Below are 16,507 nucleotides of genomic sequence, written 5' to 3' on the forward strand. Positions count from 1 at the left end.
TACATATATTGCATATACTAGTACATTCCAAAGCCCCTATAGATAGTATACATTGTAGATAGCCATTGCCCGGGCTTGAAGCTTCCTGGTGACTGTGGACACATCCTGAGGTAGAGATAAGTTATCTGTGTAGTTATGGTTATCTATAGCGGTAATGACGTAAGTAGTGAGAAACTGGCCAGCTGGTATTGAATCATCACGTCACGTCTTTACTGTGGGTCATGTTTATCTAAAACTGCCATATTATTCACCATTTTGGACGCGCTCTTAGATGATTGGAACTAGTGTATACTAGCTATAGTTTCATACAGTTAAGATGTAGGAAATTATGGCCATGGAATATGAAAGTTGTTTTCCTCTGACACTCATACAAAGATGAAATTAATCTATTTGACGTGAAAGTGATCGATGAAAACATCTAGTAGTAGTAAATATCAATAGTAAGGTCGTATGATGGGGATATATTTCTGTTTTTAAGTAGCTGATCGAACTGCATTCTTACGACACGAGAAGAGCAATATTTGAGTGAGTCCTGTGATGATGTCACAACTCTTGACACAATCGTGCCTGTGACAAGGGTAATGTCGACAGTAACCGAAAATACGTTTTCAATTTGGCATCAATCAGTGGGTTGGTCGACTCATTTCAATATGGCTGTTGTGCCACCGTGGTTGAGCTGTTGTGCAAAAGGGTGCCAAAGGTCACAGGATGGAGTAAATGCCTACAAACGACTCATACAGCTGTTAATGTTTTGGTCTGGCGACGTTGCAGTTAAGATAGGCAACATTTGCTTTAAAAAAAGTAAAGGTTCCGTCAACAGCCGCAAAACCAGACAACCGAAACGTTGCGGGTTATGACGGAAGCCCGTTCAGCTGCCGTGTTGTGGTGGATTTTCCATCATTGGCCGTCGTGCAGATCGGCTTCCGGAGTGGGTGTGTTTTGTAAGTCTGTGCATCCTACAGTCACGTCGCTCCTATCTAATTGAACATGTCACATTGACCGTGTTGGCGGTGGTCACCGCTTCTATTTCATAACTTGATCAATGGACAGATTAAAGGGGCTAGATGAGAGACAACACCAACTAATCCCACCGAGTTTGCCTAATCGTTCTTGCGCTTTAAAGACGAAATTATTTCAAACTGTTAGTTCTACGATCGCGAAAGAAAAAAAAACTGTCTGAAGACGCCACCAAATTCCACCCAAATTTCTCCACGTTCACTGATAAAAACAAAACAATTCTCCTTCTAACATTACAAAAGCCACACATAATAGAAAATGTCGGATCATTCGTCTTCTACTGTCTTCGGAAAAGAAGTCGAAGCCAAAAACCCAAAATTCTAGAATTAGCTTTAAACTAGATACCTGCAATATTGTACATTGTTTGCATCATTTCACGTTACCTGCAATTAGCCCACGGACAAGAATTTGCAATTAAGTTTCTATATACGCCTAAAACTCGACCGGCCATAATACCGCAACGTCAGAGAAATACATGAATTCAAAGTTATTTAAAGGAAAGTACCAATGTAGTATCAGCAATTCAGCAATCAACAATACAGATATTCAAGTGTTCAGGACAATCTCTGTAACGTTTTATTTTATTTTTTTGATTTGGCGGTATGGTGGCACCTGATGGAATTATGAGAGTTGGTGTTACCTATAAGAAAGCGCGCGGAGAAATTCTATTTCTAGCTTTGCCACATTCATTCAGAGATAGTGTTATAATGTAGCAAAGAAAAGTTTCCACTGCCCTGCTATAAAATCATGATTTTGGAAATCATCGTTCCAATACGATGGCTTGAGGCTAGATCCATATTACATACAGATGTTGAGATATCATATGTGAGATGTCATTGCAACGTTACATATATCTCCAATTAAATACAAGGCAATATCAGCCGACAATGTGTTTATTCCGTGGTAAGTCTGTGGCTGTCTGCTCAGCCCTGGATAAGCGATGTCTGCAGGGTGGGCACGCCGCACTGGACGTTCTCCACGCGCCTGCGCACGGCCCCGGAGTCCGACGTCTGCTGCACGACCGACCCGGTACAATCTTGGCTCTGTTAACGAGAAAGGGCAAGTTTGCAACATTTTCTGCAGACACGTATTGAGCTGATGGTGAATAATAGACGCATACATGTAATTCAGAAGCTCTGTATAACTCACCCTGTGTGGTTCCGGTACAGGGCAGCGAATGGTGGCCGTCTGCGCATCCATGGTTCCCTTTTGACAGTCGGAGTAGGCGATGCGTATGGCGAACCTGTGCACAGACTCCACATCGGAAACCTCCTGCAAATTTGTGAAATGTGTATTAATATGAAGTGCATATAAAACAAATAGGTATGGTCATCATTAATTTCCAAACAAATGTTTTATGTACTATTGCCATGCCTAACCACCCCCACCCCACGTCAAATCTATTATACGTCAGCTTCTGGTCTCCATCAAAGTTTCCCCATTGTTGAGAAACAAACGTCAAATTTCGTCCAGACAGATAACAGTTAGAACAGAGTGTCTCTATCAATCAATAATTTTCAATAATACAAAATTTAGAAATACCTGCTCTCCTGATTTCATCACCGCCTCCAGCACCCACACGTTGTCGTGCCCGCTGCCGCGGTTGATGGCATCGATGGCGAAGTAGATGGACCCGCGCATTCCGCCATCGTACGTCGTGAAAGAAACGGCCGTCAGGCTGTCGGACAGGACGGGCCTGACGGCGTCCCGCTTGGACACGGCTTGGACCGCGTCACATTCCAGCTCTGCAATGCGTCTGCGCACACCACTGTCCGACAGGTACTGGATCACAGTGCCCTTGCAATCCTGACTCTGAAGAGAAGACCCAAGCACAACTCTGTGAAGTTACTGTACAGTTATGCTTTCTTTACTCCTAGTTATCGTTTGAAAATCTACGAGCATTTCCTCTGCAAAATGTGCTTAACTTATTTTATAATGCATCCTTATGATCATCTTATCGATCAATAGCTTCAAAGGGCTCAAATCACAACGTTCTAAATTTTTACAGAGTCTATTGAATAGACATACAGGACAAAGCCATTTAGTCATCGGTGTAGATACGACACGGAGTCGAGAAAAAAGACACAGTTGTCTCACCCTGTGTGGATCCTGCACAGTGCAGCGCTCGGCGGACATGATGGCGTCAGCTGCACCGTTGGGGCAGTCGGAGTAAGCCAGGCGGATAGCGAAACTGTGGCGAGACTCCTCCCTAGACACAACCTGGAGTGCGAAGTGTAAAAACATTTCCTACTGTCAAATATCAATAGAAGACATCACATATTGCAACGGAGTGCCTACAGAGATCGTCAACTAAAATTCTAACAAAACAGAATACCGAAAAGCCAGTTAACAGTCAAATAGCTTCTTCAAACTGTTTAACGTTAATCAAGTAGCGGTGCCCCATATCATGAGCTTCCCTGCTCATTACCAGTTGATGAGCGTAGAGCAGCATACAGCATGACAACTTTACTTGTCTGTGCTAAAGACTTACGCACAGTTTTCTTCATCTCTTGCAGCAGTACGACTGATTTCTTATTTGTCTCAACGACAGTCTCTTAACACCAAAACCATGTCCCTCTGGCTGCTCAGTAGAGTCCGCACAAATGAACAACCCACGAGGAATAAACTAACAATAGCGACCAGCTTGCACTTCTTACCAGTTCTCCTGATCGCAGCACCTCCTCCAGCACCCACTGGTTGTCCAGCCCGCTGCGTTGGTTGATGGAGTCGATGACGAAGTAGATGGAGCCGCGCGTGCCGGCCTCGTACGTCCCCGGCACGCTGGCAGAGACAGCATCGGTGAGAGGGCCAAGAGACTCATCAGTCAGGGCCTGCGCTCCGCCACACTCGGTAACGACAAGTCGCCTGCTTACACCAGCGTCCGACAGAACCTGAGTCACAGCAGCCGTGCACTCCACACTCTGAAAAACAGCAGAAGAGCTTGTCGAACTAGAGTTTGTGCCAATTTTGACTGACGTTGGTGTTAGTAATTTAATTTCTTGCAAAAATACCATTACCTGATCAATACTATCCTGGGAAAACTAGATATTAGTAACTTTGTATTTGCCATGAAATAGTATTGTCATCAATGATCAATGAAATCTGGAGCACAGCGTAAACGATCACAAATGATCCCCTCACCCTGTGCGGGTCCGGCACGGGGCACCGTTGAGAGGCTGCCAAAGCATCAGCCGCACCGTTCCGGCAGTCCGAGTAGGCCAGGCGGACAGCAAACTTGTGTCGGGTCTCCACTCGAGACACGATCTGGGAGGAGACCAGACAACAGCACGTCATCAAGGCAATAGCATGAAAGGAAAAGGCCTGCACAAAAAACGAATTGAAGAATAGCTTGTGGTGTGGATTGGTAAGAGTAAAACATTTTCTACCTCTTCACCAGAACGCAGCACCTCCTCCAAGACCAGCTGGTTGTCCAGCCCGCTGCGGCGGTTGATGCCATCGATAGCGAAGTAAACAGACCCGCGCAGACCTGCGTCGTACGCCACCGCCAGGGAGGCCAGGGCCAACAGACACGCTACACGGAACATGATTCCCGGGACGATTTTCAAACTACAGGCCAGTTTATGTCAGCCTTAAATGAAGTTTTGTTATCACCTATGTGAAGTAGAGCAAACGCTACGCCGGCAGCGTCCTTGAGAATATTATTATCACGAACAATCAATAGAGCGGAAGGCATTCCGTGAGTATTTACTTGCCTCTCAAATACGTGGGTCGTTGATAAACTAACAGCTAAAATAGAATCGGGCAAGGACAAAAATATTATTGTAATAGTACCTTTTTCAACCGACGGAGAGAAGCCTGAGTTGGCACAACGTAGTCCTCGTTACGCATTAAGCTAAGGGCACAACCCGCCCTAAGTGGTAAGTACCGGACGAAATCGTTCGGAATCCAACGGATTTGGGAGCACGCAGGCACACCGTAGGACTTTAAATGCATTCAGAACTTTCTCTGCGTTCGGGCTGCGCGCTTGTCCCATACAGCGAGTAGAGTAAGGAAACCGTACGTACGCAGCACATGAGTACGGCCTGCATACGGTAACGTGGCAATCGCACATAGATCGCCCGTTGTTAGCATGTACAACTCACCACTTGCGCAACGAACGATGCACGCAATCGATCACGGCATGCAGACCACATACTTATTACCTGAAGAGTGAAGTGCGCTGAGATGTACTCCCTCCCTGGTCTTGCCATTCGTTCCCCACGTTTTCAGAACATGTGGCGGACGTGGCCTACCCAAACAACGTACGGACATAAACCACGTACAGCGGGTTGTGCCATTGGCTTTATAGTTCTTTGCCTCAATCTATGGTTACAAAGTCATTGGTATTACGTAGTAAATGAGAGAGACAAAGATAACCGTTGTTTTGCAGCCGTTGTCACTCAAGTAAAGGTGAATTTGTACACGTTTATAACTAATAAAATCTCAATTTATTTCTTCAAAATTCTTTGTACAAAATTTCCACACAGACACAAAGCAACGAATAAAATCCTGCATTGATGTCTCCATCAATTTCGATACATGCAACAATCAAAACTACCAAAATTGTACAGATAACAATTTGGCACTTATATGGTACATGTACAATGTGAACATAATATTAAACACTCCACACAAATTCTCAACTAAGTTGAAAATTTCACAACAATATCAAAGGTAAATCATCCAACAAAAGGTATTACATTGTTTCATAAAAATCACAACTTAGCAAATATTCACTGTCTTAAACCTGTGTCAAACAGGAATGTTATCTATCTATTGGTGCATAGATCAAACTGCTACCTACAGCAGTGCTTGTGGGAATTGCCAGAAAATCCATCATGAAGCTCTAATATAAAAAACGTCATCATAGTTTAAGCATGGACCTCAAGGAATCATTTAAAGAACTCTTAGTAATTCAACTTCCTTATGGCAAGATCCCAAGAAGCTGAATAATGCACATACATTAGGTAAAAGCCACATAAAGTGGAAGTTCATTTAAATCTTGTCTCCAGTGAAAAGTTGTGAGATCACCATACTCTATTCTGTGGTAAATGTTTGATGGCAAGATTATTTCTTTTTTGCTGTTAAAGAGTTTTGGCATAAGTTCTTGGCATCATTGCTTGTTCGCAAGTAAACCCAGAAAAACATGCTGCTGTACGTAATATTGCTATAATGTGGCAAGTTGCTACGGAGTAATGGCAAAAACTTCTATTGCAGCTGAGGGTGCATGTTCATGTCCTTGCAAGGGTAGGAGTAATTTGAACAATGTGAGGAGAACAATCAAAAGAAAACTTAAACATTTTGGTAACCCCTTCTAAAATACATACATGTGTATTCAATTTGAGCCCTTACATTCCTTTTATGCCATATCTAACCTGTTATAGAGCAGTGTAGGTGCACAACCTTTTGCAAAGTCTCTATACAAACCAACATATTGCTTTCATACCTGGTACAGTATCATATTTGTACAAAATTCATTGAAGTATAATTTTCACACCTGTGACACATTGTTTCTTTCCGAGGGTTACAACAACTCCTTCATGGTGATAATTGGTTACAAGAATTGTGTCTGTTGCAACTAATAAACAACAGTTGAAATACTAACTGGCAAGGCAAACTGATCAGGACATCACTGGCAAGTGAAAAAAGATTTTATACAATACAATGCTTTTCTGGTATCAAAAATGGACATGCGATTTGTAATCTCCAGAAAATGTCTGCCGGCACTCTTTCGAAAATATCTAACATGTACATACACCATCTTGGACACATGGAGGTAATCATTCTGTAGAAACCTGGTAAAAAAATAGTCTCTTGTACAAGTTTATTAAGGAATGTTTCCAGGGTTTGATGGCCACAATTTCTTTTAGGTTAGATTTCTCACCTTTTATCAAAGTGGGGATTCCTTCTGCAAAAGCAAACTCTTTTGTGTAAAATGTGGCAGATATTGACCCTGGAAAGTTCCCTAAGTTCATGCTACAATGATTTCTTTGGACCCCTGCCCTCATAGATGTGTGTCGGTGAACATGGTGTGCTCCTTCTGGAAGCTGACGCTGCCATCACTGCTCTCCACCTCATCAGGGTCGTACTGAAACATGCACAAGGTCTGGTCACAATGTGTTCTACATGGCAACTGCCAGGATGCTTGCATTCATATTCTCAACTGTATGACATTTCTTAGAAGCGAGAAATTTCAAACATAACATATTCTGAGCAGACTTTTCCATGCTGCAAATCCCAAACAGTCAATGTGCCATATATAGCAGCTTTGCACAGAGATGGATCATCATCATCGTTGCATTTTTCTCTCTCTTGAGAATATTTCTAATTGATTTGATCATTACCATCTAGTGTGCATTGTTCTGGGGGTGTTATTTTGCCATTTATCATCGACCAATGATGATGATGAGATATTTGAAGATGTAGAGACATTTAAAGGGATGATGGGAGGGTCCTTGAGTTAAGAATTAGCTATAGGGGAATGTTAACAGTTAGTGCTAATTAGTGCCTAGAGTGAAGGTGGAATGAGATCAGTGCTAGACTAGAAGGAAGGATACTTACAGAGTACATACTGACCAGGCCACTATCTGCAGGCACATGACCATCCCACATGGCATCATCATCGTCATCCAGGAATTTTCCCGACAGCTTGTCGGACACGACGATGTCCTCCAGTGGGTCCATGATGCCGCTCCTGCTGCTGTGTAAGGAGGTGTGGGAGTAGGCTGGGTTCATGTGAGCGTACGCTGGGTTCAGGTGGGAGTAGCTGGCCTGGCTGGTGCGGCCCATGCTGCGGGTGTGGCGACTGGACGCAGTGGGCGGTCTCATGGCTGGCATTGTCTGTAACAGAATAAATCACAGAATATAAGCCTACAAAAGTCAATACCCATTGATATACCCATTGTATTGAGCACTCTGTAGGGGCCTTAGTAGGTCTTCTTGTGATGTTCCTAGTCAATGGCAATGTTTACTCTCTGTGAAGACACTTCACTCAATCAAATATACCTTCTTCAGGAGAAGCAACATTTTATAAGGCTATTGATAACTTTGAATTGATTCTGCATTTTTTACTGACATTGCTGACAATGTGGCAATGCAAAGTTATCCTCTGTTCAGTTATAAACTGCCACCTAATCTAAAAGCAGACTATCTAAGTGTGCTTGAAGTGCTGCATGTCAACCTACCATGATGCTGCCGTCCGGAGCAGGGTAAACACACTCAGCCAGGGGCGTCCTTCTCTTCTGCCTGGGAGCCAGGGGCGCTCGCTGCCGCTCATACGGGGGCTTCCTGGTGCCAGCTCTCCGCAGGAACAGGGCGATGATGATGAGCAGGAGAATCATGGCCACTAGTGTAGCAGTGACCACAAACCACACACTGTGGTACCATGGTGTACTGACCCTGGTGGCAGGGGTGGGGACCAGAACGGCACCTTGGACACACGGGGGGAAATAACAATTAGGGATGGACCACAGAGGATCTTGAAGGGGTTTAAAAATGGAAGAAAGAAAAGTTTTATTACGATAATAATGGGGAAATAAAACATGCAAAAGTGGGTTGAAAGAAAAACAAGTGCTGGTTCACATGTATAAAAAGGCAAAAAATTATACGATCCATGGTAAGCTGTGTTTTCCATATTTATGTCAATGCTTACACCAAGTGTCCCATCAGCTGAACTGTGAGGGATAACATGATAACATGTCCACTGAGTTTTTTGCATTGGTGATAGCATGAATCATAACCAGGTGAGATGAGCACCCAGGAGTTTTATCATTGTACAAGCTGTGACCTACCTGTGTCTGGGTTGTAAGTAGCTGTTACAGTAGAAGCCTGGCCTTGGGTTGTACGAACTTCAACACGGATGATATACACTGGTGGAGAAGACAAGTAATTATTTCATTTTCTTGAATGACAGGGTATGGATGGTCAATCACTTTGTGAAGCAGAAGACTAAATACATATATGAACAGGGTCTTATACTTCTTGTTTAAGGATACAACTTGCAATAATAGCTTATGGGAGCAATGAACCTTATGAATTCCTGCCTAGTGACACTTGTTCTTAGTTCACCTGTTACAGTAAATATGATTTCCTTACATTCTATTGATGGACGTAACCTGTTTTCATCAATATAGTACATTTGTAATGTCTGTCATATAATTTTTTTTTCAGAAATATAACCTCCTATTACTTGTGTTCATTGAATACTCTACAGTGAGAAAGAAGGACCTTTCCCCCTACCTTTGACACTGCTCCTGTAGATGTCATAAGCAGTGTTCAGCCCGCTGTATCTGATTTCCTCATTGTCAAACAGGACGTACTCCTCCAGGTAGCCGTTCAGACTGAAGGCATCGCTCCAGTCCACATGCACATAGCTCTGGTTACTGGTTATGTCTGGCACATTCACAGCTGTGGGTGCTGCAGAAAAAACATTGGTAACAAACAAATTAGCAAACAAGTACTAATAAGAAATCTCCGTTACTGTCATTTCATATGTCAAGCAGATTAATTGCTATAGTGCAATTAAACAATAGCAATGAAATGGAGTTTTTATTCATTCAGTTTTGCTTAAGGAGGAATTAAAAGAAGTCAGTTAAACTGTTTTTCTCATCTGCATCCTAAAACATTCTGTGCTGATTCACAAGCACTTCCTTTCAATTTGATTATGAAATTAGAAGAGCCAATTCAAGCATCTAATATAATAGTGACACATCAAAATATCTGATTGAGCAGGTTTGATAGCTACATGTACTAGATATGCTGATTCGTTGCTGAATATGTCAGTAAGGTAGAAAGCTATTGCTATTGAGGACTCACGGGCAGGTAATGTTGTCCCTAGCTGCCAGCTAGATGGTGCCTCCCCTTGCTCGTTAAAGGCAGTGACCATGAACTCATAGTTGGTGTACGGGACCAGCTCTGTAGCGTTGTACATCAGCAGGGGACCGTTGTACACAACTGCTTCCTGTTGGGTGGTGCAGGTTCGAGACGGGGTGACTGGCTGACTGGTCAGGGGACATGCACGACGCTGGCGCAACTGAAACCTGGGGGGGGGGGGATAATGCATTCAAGTAAATAGTCTGATATTCTCTTATCAATTTCAAGATTCTGCAGTTGTAATAACAAACTAGTTAAAAATGAACACATGAAGAGTCATCTTTTAGATATAAACAATATCGTTTTCACAACAAGTACATAGAATGAAGTCTTAACAAGCCCTACCTGTTGATGATACCATTTCTGTTGTCAGGATAGTCCCAGGTGAGGTAGATGGCATCAGTGTCTGTCCTCCGTATGCTTGGTGCACCCTGTCCTGTGGGAGCGGCCCCCAGTGTTCTCACATATGCCGGTGGACTGAGAGTGGATCCACCGTTGGTGAACACGGCAACCCTGAACTCATAGTTGGTGTACGGATGGAGGTTTGTGATCTCCCATGGCATCCTGACAGTTGATACCACAACCTGGAGGACCTGAACACAAGCAAGCACAAATGTAAATTCCAACTTTAATGTTAAATCTTGTATCAATACTTCTAACTTACTCTGATACCTTAATGCATGTGTTGTTGTATACAGTAAGCTTCAACTCTTGTTAAATAAAAGCTATCTGACTGCCTTGCATCAAATTAAGTCCTTCCAATTATCCATGCATTAAAAACGAACGTCATATTATTTGACATTTGGGCTCATGAAAAAAACACTTTAAAACTTATCAACAATGAACCATGTCAAAATCATGCAAATCAGCAAAATTGCATTCTGAAAACTCTATATATGGAAATTAAAGAGACTGTACATACCCCTGAGACATTGGCTTGGATGTCATACTTCACAATGTCTCCGTTTGGTCTTGCTGGAGGGGCAATGTTCACAGTCACCTGGCTTCCAGTGACGGATGAGAAGGTTGGTGCTTGTAAGCCTTCTGGTCGTGAGTCTCCCGTTTTGACAGACTGCCAGGGACACTGGAGAATGCTGCTGCAGGAGGTGCCTGCACGGTTAACTGATACCACAATGTACTCATAAAATGTAGCAGGTTGGAGGGAATTATCTGTGTCACTGTAGACTGTGATGGCTGCAGAGCCGTTGTACACAAACACAGGGCTGGAGGCGGATTGCTGTCTCCTGTACAGGCGGTATTCTGTGATGATCCCTCTGGGGTTGCTGGGGGCACCCCAAGATGCCTGGATACCAAGCATGGCGCCAAGAGAGTCAGCCAGTTGTGTAAGTACTGGCAGAGGCTGGTTTACAGGTGGGGCTTCTCTGGTATACTCCCTGGAAGCTGTACTCTGTACGCAGCCCTTCAATGTACAGGCCTCCAGGTAGAAAACATACTGTGTGTATGGCTGCAGCCCGTAGACGTCCCTCTGGAAGGTGTCCCCTGTTAACGTGTATTGAGGGGTCCCATCAACATACAGGGTGTAGTTTCGAATGATTCCATTGGGAAATGCTGGAGGCATCCATTCTGCTCGGATGGCAGTGGAGGATAATGCAGTGAGAGCTGGTGGGTCCAGTCCAGCTGGAATGTCTGCAATGGTATTGATTATGGCTGGTGGGCTGGGTCCTGTACCACCAATGCTGTTAAAGGCTTCCACAGTGTAGCTGTACTGTCTTCCAGGGGTAAGCCCATAGTCGGTGTACCTTGTTTCACTCTCATCATAAACCAAATTTCCATCTCTTCGGACCTCATACCGTCGTATAACACCATTTGGATACAGTGGCTCATCCCATGTTACTTCCACCACGGTTGAACTCAGCACACGAAGGGTTGGAGACTGTTGGTTTGTTGGCCGGGCCTCTGTTGTGCGTGCAAGAGTGGTTGGGCTGTCCGTACATCCACCTCCTGTGCAAGCTCTCACAGTGAAGCCATACTCTCTGTATGAGATAAGACTGTCAACAACACACATGGTAATCAACCCAGAGCATCTGGTTATTCCGTCAGCCTTCAGCTCAAAGTTGTTGATCTCTCCATTTAGTATTCTGGGATACGACCATGTTGCCTGCACTGCTGTGGAGTTGATGGCAGCAATGACAGGTGCCTCTACTTGGAGAGGAGCAGTCTCCAATGTGCGTCTGGTTGCTGGCTGACTGGTGGTGCATCCGCCTGCTGTACATGCTGTTATTGTGTAGCTGTACACAGTGTAGGGCTCCAGTCCTGGGTCCTGGTAATCAAACAGCCTCGAGTCTCCTGCTGAGAAAGAGATGGGTGCGCTGTCATTCCTCTGCAACTGGTAGCTAACAATGACTCCGTTGGGTGTGGCTGGTGCAGTCCATTTTATCCTCAGTGTGCGAGCGTTTGAGCCAATGTATTCTACAACTGGAGCCTCGACACTGGCAGGCGCAGCCTGAGCAGTTTCCACACGGATCCAGTCACTATCCACAGAGCCAATGCTGTTGTGGGCCCTGACTCTGTATTCGTATACAGTGTATGGGGCCAGGTCACTGTCCACAAACATGTAGTTATCTTGATCTGTGTCTGTGGTCTCATAGACAACACTTTCACCTGTTTGTCGGATGTTGCGGCCCAAAGACCGTGGTGTTAGTCGCCTTATCACTTCATATCTGATGATTCTCCCATTGGGGTTGACAGGTCTTGTCCAGGTAAGGACGACGTGTGTGCCATTCAGCTGTGGTGCTGTTGGTTTTGGAAGAAAATCAGGAAGAATTTCAGCAGTGGTCAGTGCCTGTCTCTCGGAGCGAGCACATCCCGCCAATGTGCATGCTTCAAGAATCAATGTGTATGTTGTGTATGGTGTCAGTCTTCGGAAAGTATACTCCTTGGTCACACCTATATATAGTGCTGGCATTTGTATCTGTCCATTTTCACCAATTTCGTAAATGAGATACTCGGTGATGGCTCCATTTGGCTCAGTGGGTTCGTCCCAAGACAAGTCCATTGAGTTGCCATCGGTAGCTTTGACAACAGAGAACAGTCCAACACCCCTTGGTGCAGCTTCTGCTGTTCTGACTGGTGTCCAAGGGCTGGTTGTGGCACCAGCACTGTTCATGGCTGTGACCCGGACTCTGTACTCTGTGTACGGCTTCATGCCACTGATGGTTGCCTGTTGTCTGGGGCTTGCGACTGTCACAGCAGTAACAATAGGTTCTGGAAGGGTGGGGTCATTGCTTTGCTCTTGGTACTGAACAATGTACTGTGATATTTCACCATTTGGTGTGGTCGGCGGTTCCCAAGAGATGCTGATAGAATATGCCCCAACTGCCTGAGCAGCAGGTTTCTGCATCCCGGATGGCAAATCTTCAAGTGTCCTTACAAGTGTCCAAGGGCTTTCTGTCTCTCCCTGGGAATTTCTGCTGATCACTTTGTACTCATACTGGGTGTATGGTTGGAGGTTTGAGTCGGTGCCTTTTCTTTCTTGGTTGAGGGCTGTTTCCAAGACAAGCAGACGTTGGTTGGTGCCGAATTCTCTCCTGAACACTTGGTATCGAGTGATCTCCCCATTGGCCTGCAGGGGAGGTTCCCATGATATCTCCACAACTCTTGGTCCAACGGCGACCAACTTGGGGGCCTCCTGGCCACTTGGTGCTGCTTCAAGAGTCCGTGCAAACACTTTTGGACCCAGCCCACAGTCAGCAGTACATGCCATCACCCTGATTTCATATTCAGTGTACGGTGTCAGTCCTGTTACATTGAAAAATGTTTGGTTCCCTACAGACCTTCTCTCTCCTCCTTCCATCCCATAGTTGAGGGTGATGAAGTAGTTTTGGATGATACCATTGGGTTCTGCAGGGATATCCCATTCTGCATAGATCACAGAATCACTCATGACAGTAACATCAGCAGCAGGGATGCCTTCAGGTGTGCTGGAGGGGGTTGCTTGTCTCTCCGGCATGCTCCGTCCAGTCCCCACAACTGTGTGAGCCTCTACATGGTAGATGTAGGTTGTACTTGGCGTGAGACCTGAGTCAGTGAAGTTCATGTCACCTCCACTGTAGATGACACTACCGTCCCTCACCAGCTGGTAGTGGGTGATGATGCCGTTTGGACGTCCTGGTTCTGACCAGTACACCTCAATTTCAGTTGAGCTCACCACTACAAATCGAGGGCGAGACACCTCTGAAAAATCAACACAAGAAATATGTTATACTTAATCGTGTTGATTTGGGCTTGCATAAATCTAGCTATTAGCTGCGCATGTGCCGTGACCTCCGCCCTCGCGTGACTCAGCCTAACACGGCCGAGAGGCATAGATTCTAGGGTTCCGCTCATGTTTCTTAGCATTAAAGTTTTCTTCCAAGCCCATCCTAGTCTCTTTGCCATTATGAGTGAGAGTGCAGATAACTAAGTAAACAATCTATCTTCAACTATCATGTCCAAAAATGCAAGGATGACTACAAGGGGTTGAACCTGGGAAAGTTTAAAGGTTTAACAGTGTAAATCTGGTGGGGAATAACTCTATATCTGCACTAAAATGATACGCAACATGTCTTCTGTATTTGTTTTGTCCACTTTTCAAACAGTGTCATTGATGAAGCTCTTCAACAAGTGTCATTGATATGGGTAAACTTTTATTGAGCCTACCTTGTGGAGTGTCCTGTCCTGTCATGCCCACCGCAGGGTCAGAGGTCGTGCACCCAGCTGCTGTACAGGCCGTCAGGCTGTAACTGTACTCCGTGTAGGGGTCCAGACCTGCAGAAAGGGTTTAATAGGTGTAAGTACAATTCTGTGAAACAATTCTCTTGAGAGATATAAGGTATATGTAAGTGATAACTAAAGATGTCTCAGCTCTTGAACCATTTAGAATTGTGATGTACTAACAGAACTTTAAGTTGAAATATTGCAATACATGGATATATTTTGTACAGTTTCTGATTGTTATATTTTACGTTTTAACAGTGGGATGGATCTTGCTACAGGGGAAAATTATATGGCCTGTAAGGTTATCTTCATACCAAATCTCACTTCAGCTCATACGTTACTGTCAATTGGCTGGAAATAAATGTAGTTTTCACTTACCCGTGTGTAGGTACTCCTTGGGATCATCCATGTCCATCTGTGTGTATAACACAGTTTGGGATGTTTCATTGACCAGGTTCAGACGGTACTCGCGGATGATACCGTTGGGCTGCCCTGGCTCTCCCCAGGTGATGCTGAGGCGGGAGGAACTGACGGCCACAATGGCAGGAGGCTGTACCTGAGCGGGGGCCATCTGAAGGGTAGCAACTGTCACCTGAAAAAACATTTCACAATCAATATCAGCTGGGCTATTTCTCCACCAGCTAGGACTCATACCACCACCTGTATACCTGAGGTCATACTTCTTGACTCCACTTTCTAGATTCACAACATCTTAAGAGGGCAACAGAATGTGCATTTGTCTAATGTGGTTTGCATATTTTAGATTACTGTAGGGTGTTAAGGTTTGGAAATGTCATCTTAGCTGCAGCTCTCTTTCAACACAAAAGAATGCTCCCTATACAAAAGATAAACCAAAAATAAGAAACACGTAAAATCTGTATTAAAGAATGAAGATTGTTTATGTAGTAATTACCTCCTCACTCTCCCCAAACCCAGCACTGGTGTAGGCCCGTAGTTTGTAGATATACTCCTGGTAGGGTCTGATGTTCCCCAGGTCTCGGTACTGCCTGGCCAGTCCCTGGTACACTTGCCTGAAGATCTGACCGGCACCGTCCGCACGCAGCAGAGAGTAGCGAATGATCGCACCTATGGGGTAGAAAACAGTCAACAAGTTGAATGATAGCATGTATCTAGACACTAAACGTATCATTAATGAGTGACAGTGCCTTTAGCATCCCTAGTATCAAAAGTTATTAGTAAGAGTATGTACAAATGACCTTTTCTCTGGGATTCATATTCACACTAGCCTTTAGCTTTGGTTAAGACCAGTATAAACTTGATGATTGATTTCTCAGAATATGCTAAGAAAGAAATAAGGCTGACCTTGGGTGAACTTGGGTCATGCACATGTCAAACTAACTGAACAAAAAAGGCCATTTGCTTCTTGAACATAAGTAACGAAAAGAATAGCATCATGAATGCAACATATAAAATCATTCTGACCTTACATTCTGTCAGAGAGTTATTAGTTATCATCATGACCTTTAACTCTGCATGTGTTACAGGTCAAATATCTTATGCACTGCTTTTTATCAAATGATACAGTAAGTGAGTGTGAGGGGATAACTGGGTTACCGTTGGGTTTTCCTGGCTCATCCCACGCAAGGTTGACGACGTTGTACTCCCCCTCTGTAACAGACCACTCGGGTGGAGACACCTGCTCTGGTGATGACTCCCGTGTTCGTGCCATGGAGGCGTCGCTGGTTCCCTCCCCTCCAGCATTCACCACCACCACCTGATACTCATACTGGGTGTACGGCTCCAGGCCATTGTCTGAAAAGCAGTCAACATGATGCCATTAGTACCTCTTTTAATTGGTAGTGCTATATATAACCTACATAAAGGTTGATAAGCTTGGCAGTTTTGTTTTGCTACTATGATGAATGACCTATGACCAGTTTTC

At 44.4% G+C, this 16,507-nt stretch overlaps 2 protein-coding genes across 2 annotated transcripts in view; both read right to left on the reverse strand.

The window, feature by feature from the left end:
* Positions 1 to 1,892: 1,892 nt before the first annotated feature.
* On the reverse strand, positions 1,893 to 4,648 carry LOC118415723. The gene is made up of 7 exons (XM_035820483.1): positions 4,404 to 4,648; positions 4,159 to 4,281; positions 3,675 to 3,938; positions 3,115 to 3,237; positions 2,560 to 2,829; positions 2,167 to 2,289; positions 1,893 to 2,060 (listed from the first exon to the last, which is right to left on the reverse strand). Exons 1-7 carry the CDS (start codon positions 4,560 to 4,562, stop codon positions 1,941 to 1,943), a joined length of 1,182 nt encoding a protein of 393 aa, XP_035676376.1. The 5' UTR covers positions 4,563 to 4,648; the 3' UTR covers positions 1,893 to 1,940.
* Positions 4,649 to 5,442: 794 nt separating this feature from the next.
* LOC118415341 (usherin-like) overlaps positions 5,443 to 16,507 on the reverse strand; it is a gene marked incomplete in the record, with an annotated part of 51,892 nt that continues 40,827 nt past the window's right edge. Inside the window, 12 exon segments of the mRNA XM_035819853.1 lie at positions 5,443 to 7,105; positions 7,594 to 7,857; positions 8,202 to 8,446; positions 8,808 to 8,885; positions 9,256 to 9,432; positions 9,832 to 10,055; positions 10,234 to 10,481; positions 10,811 to 14,082; positions 14,548 to 14,655; positions 14,983 to 15,196; positions 15,518 to 15,690; positions 16,180 to 16,377. Of these exon segments, the coding sequence (XP_035675746.1) occupies positions 7,022 to 7,105; positions 7,594 to 7,857; positions 8,202 to 8,446; positions 8,808 to 8,885; positions 9,256 to 9,432; positions 9,832 to 10,055; positions 10,234 to 10,481; positions 10,811 to 14,082; positions 14,548 to 14,655; positions 14,983 to 15,196; positions 15,518 to 15,690; positions 16,180 to 16,377 (5,285 nt within the window).

The sequence above is a fragment of the Branchiostoma floridae genome, chromosome 1 (assembly GCF_000003815.2).
Source record: "Branchiostoma floridae strain S238N-H82 chromosome 1, Bfl_VNyyK, whole genome shotgun sequence".
NCBI lineage: Eukaryota > Metazoa > Chordata > Leptocardii > Amphioxiformes > Branchiostomatidae > Branchiostoma > Branchiostoma floridae.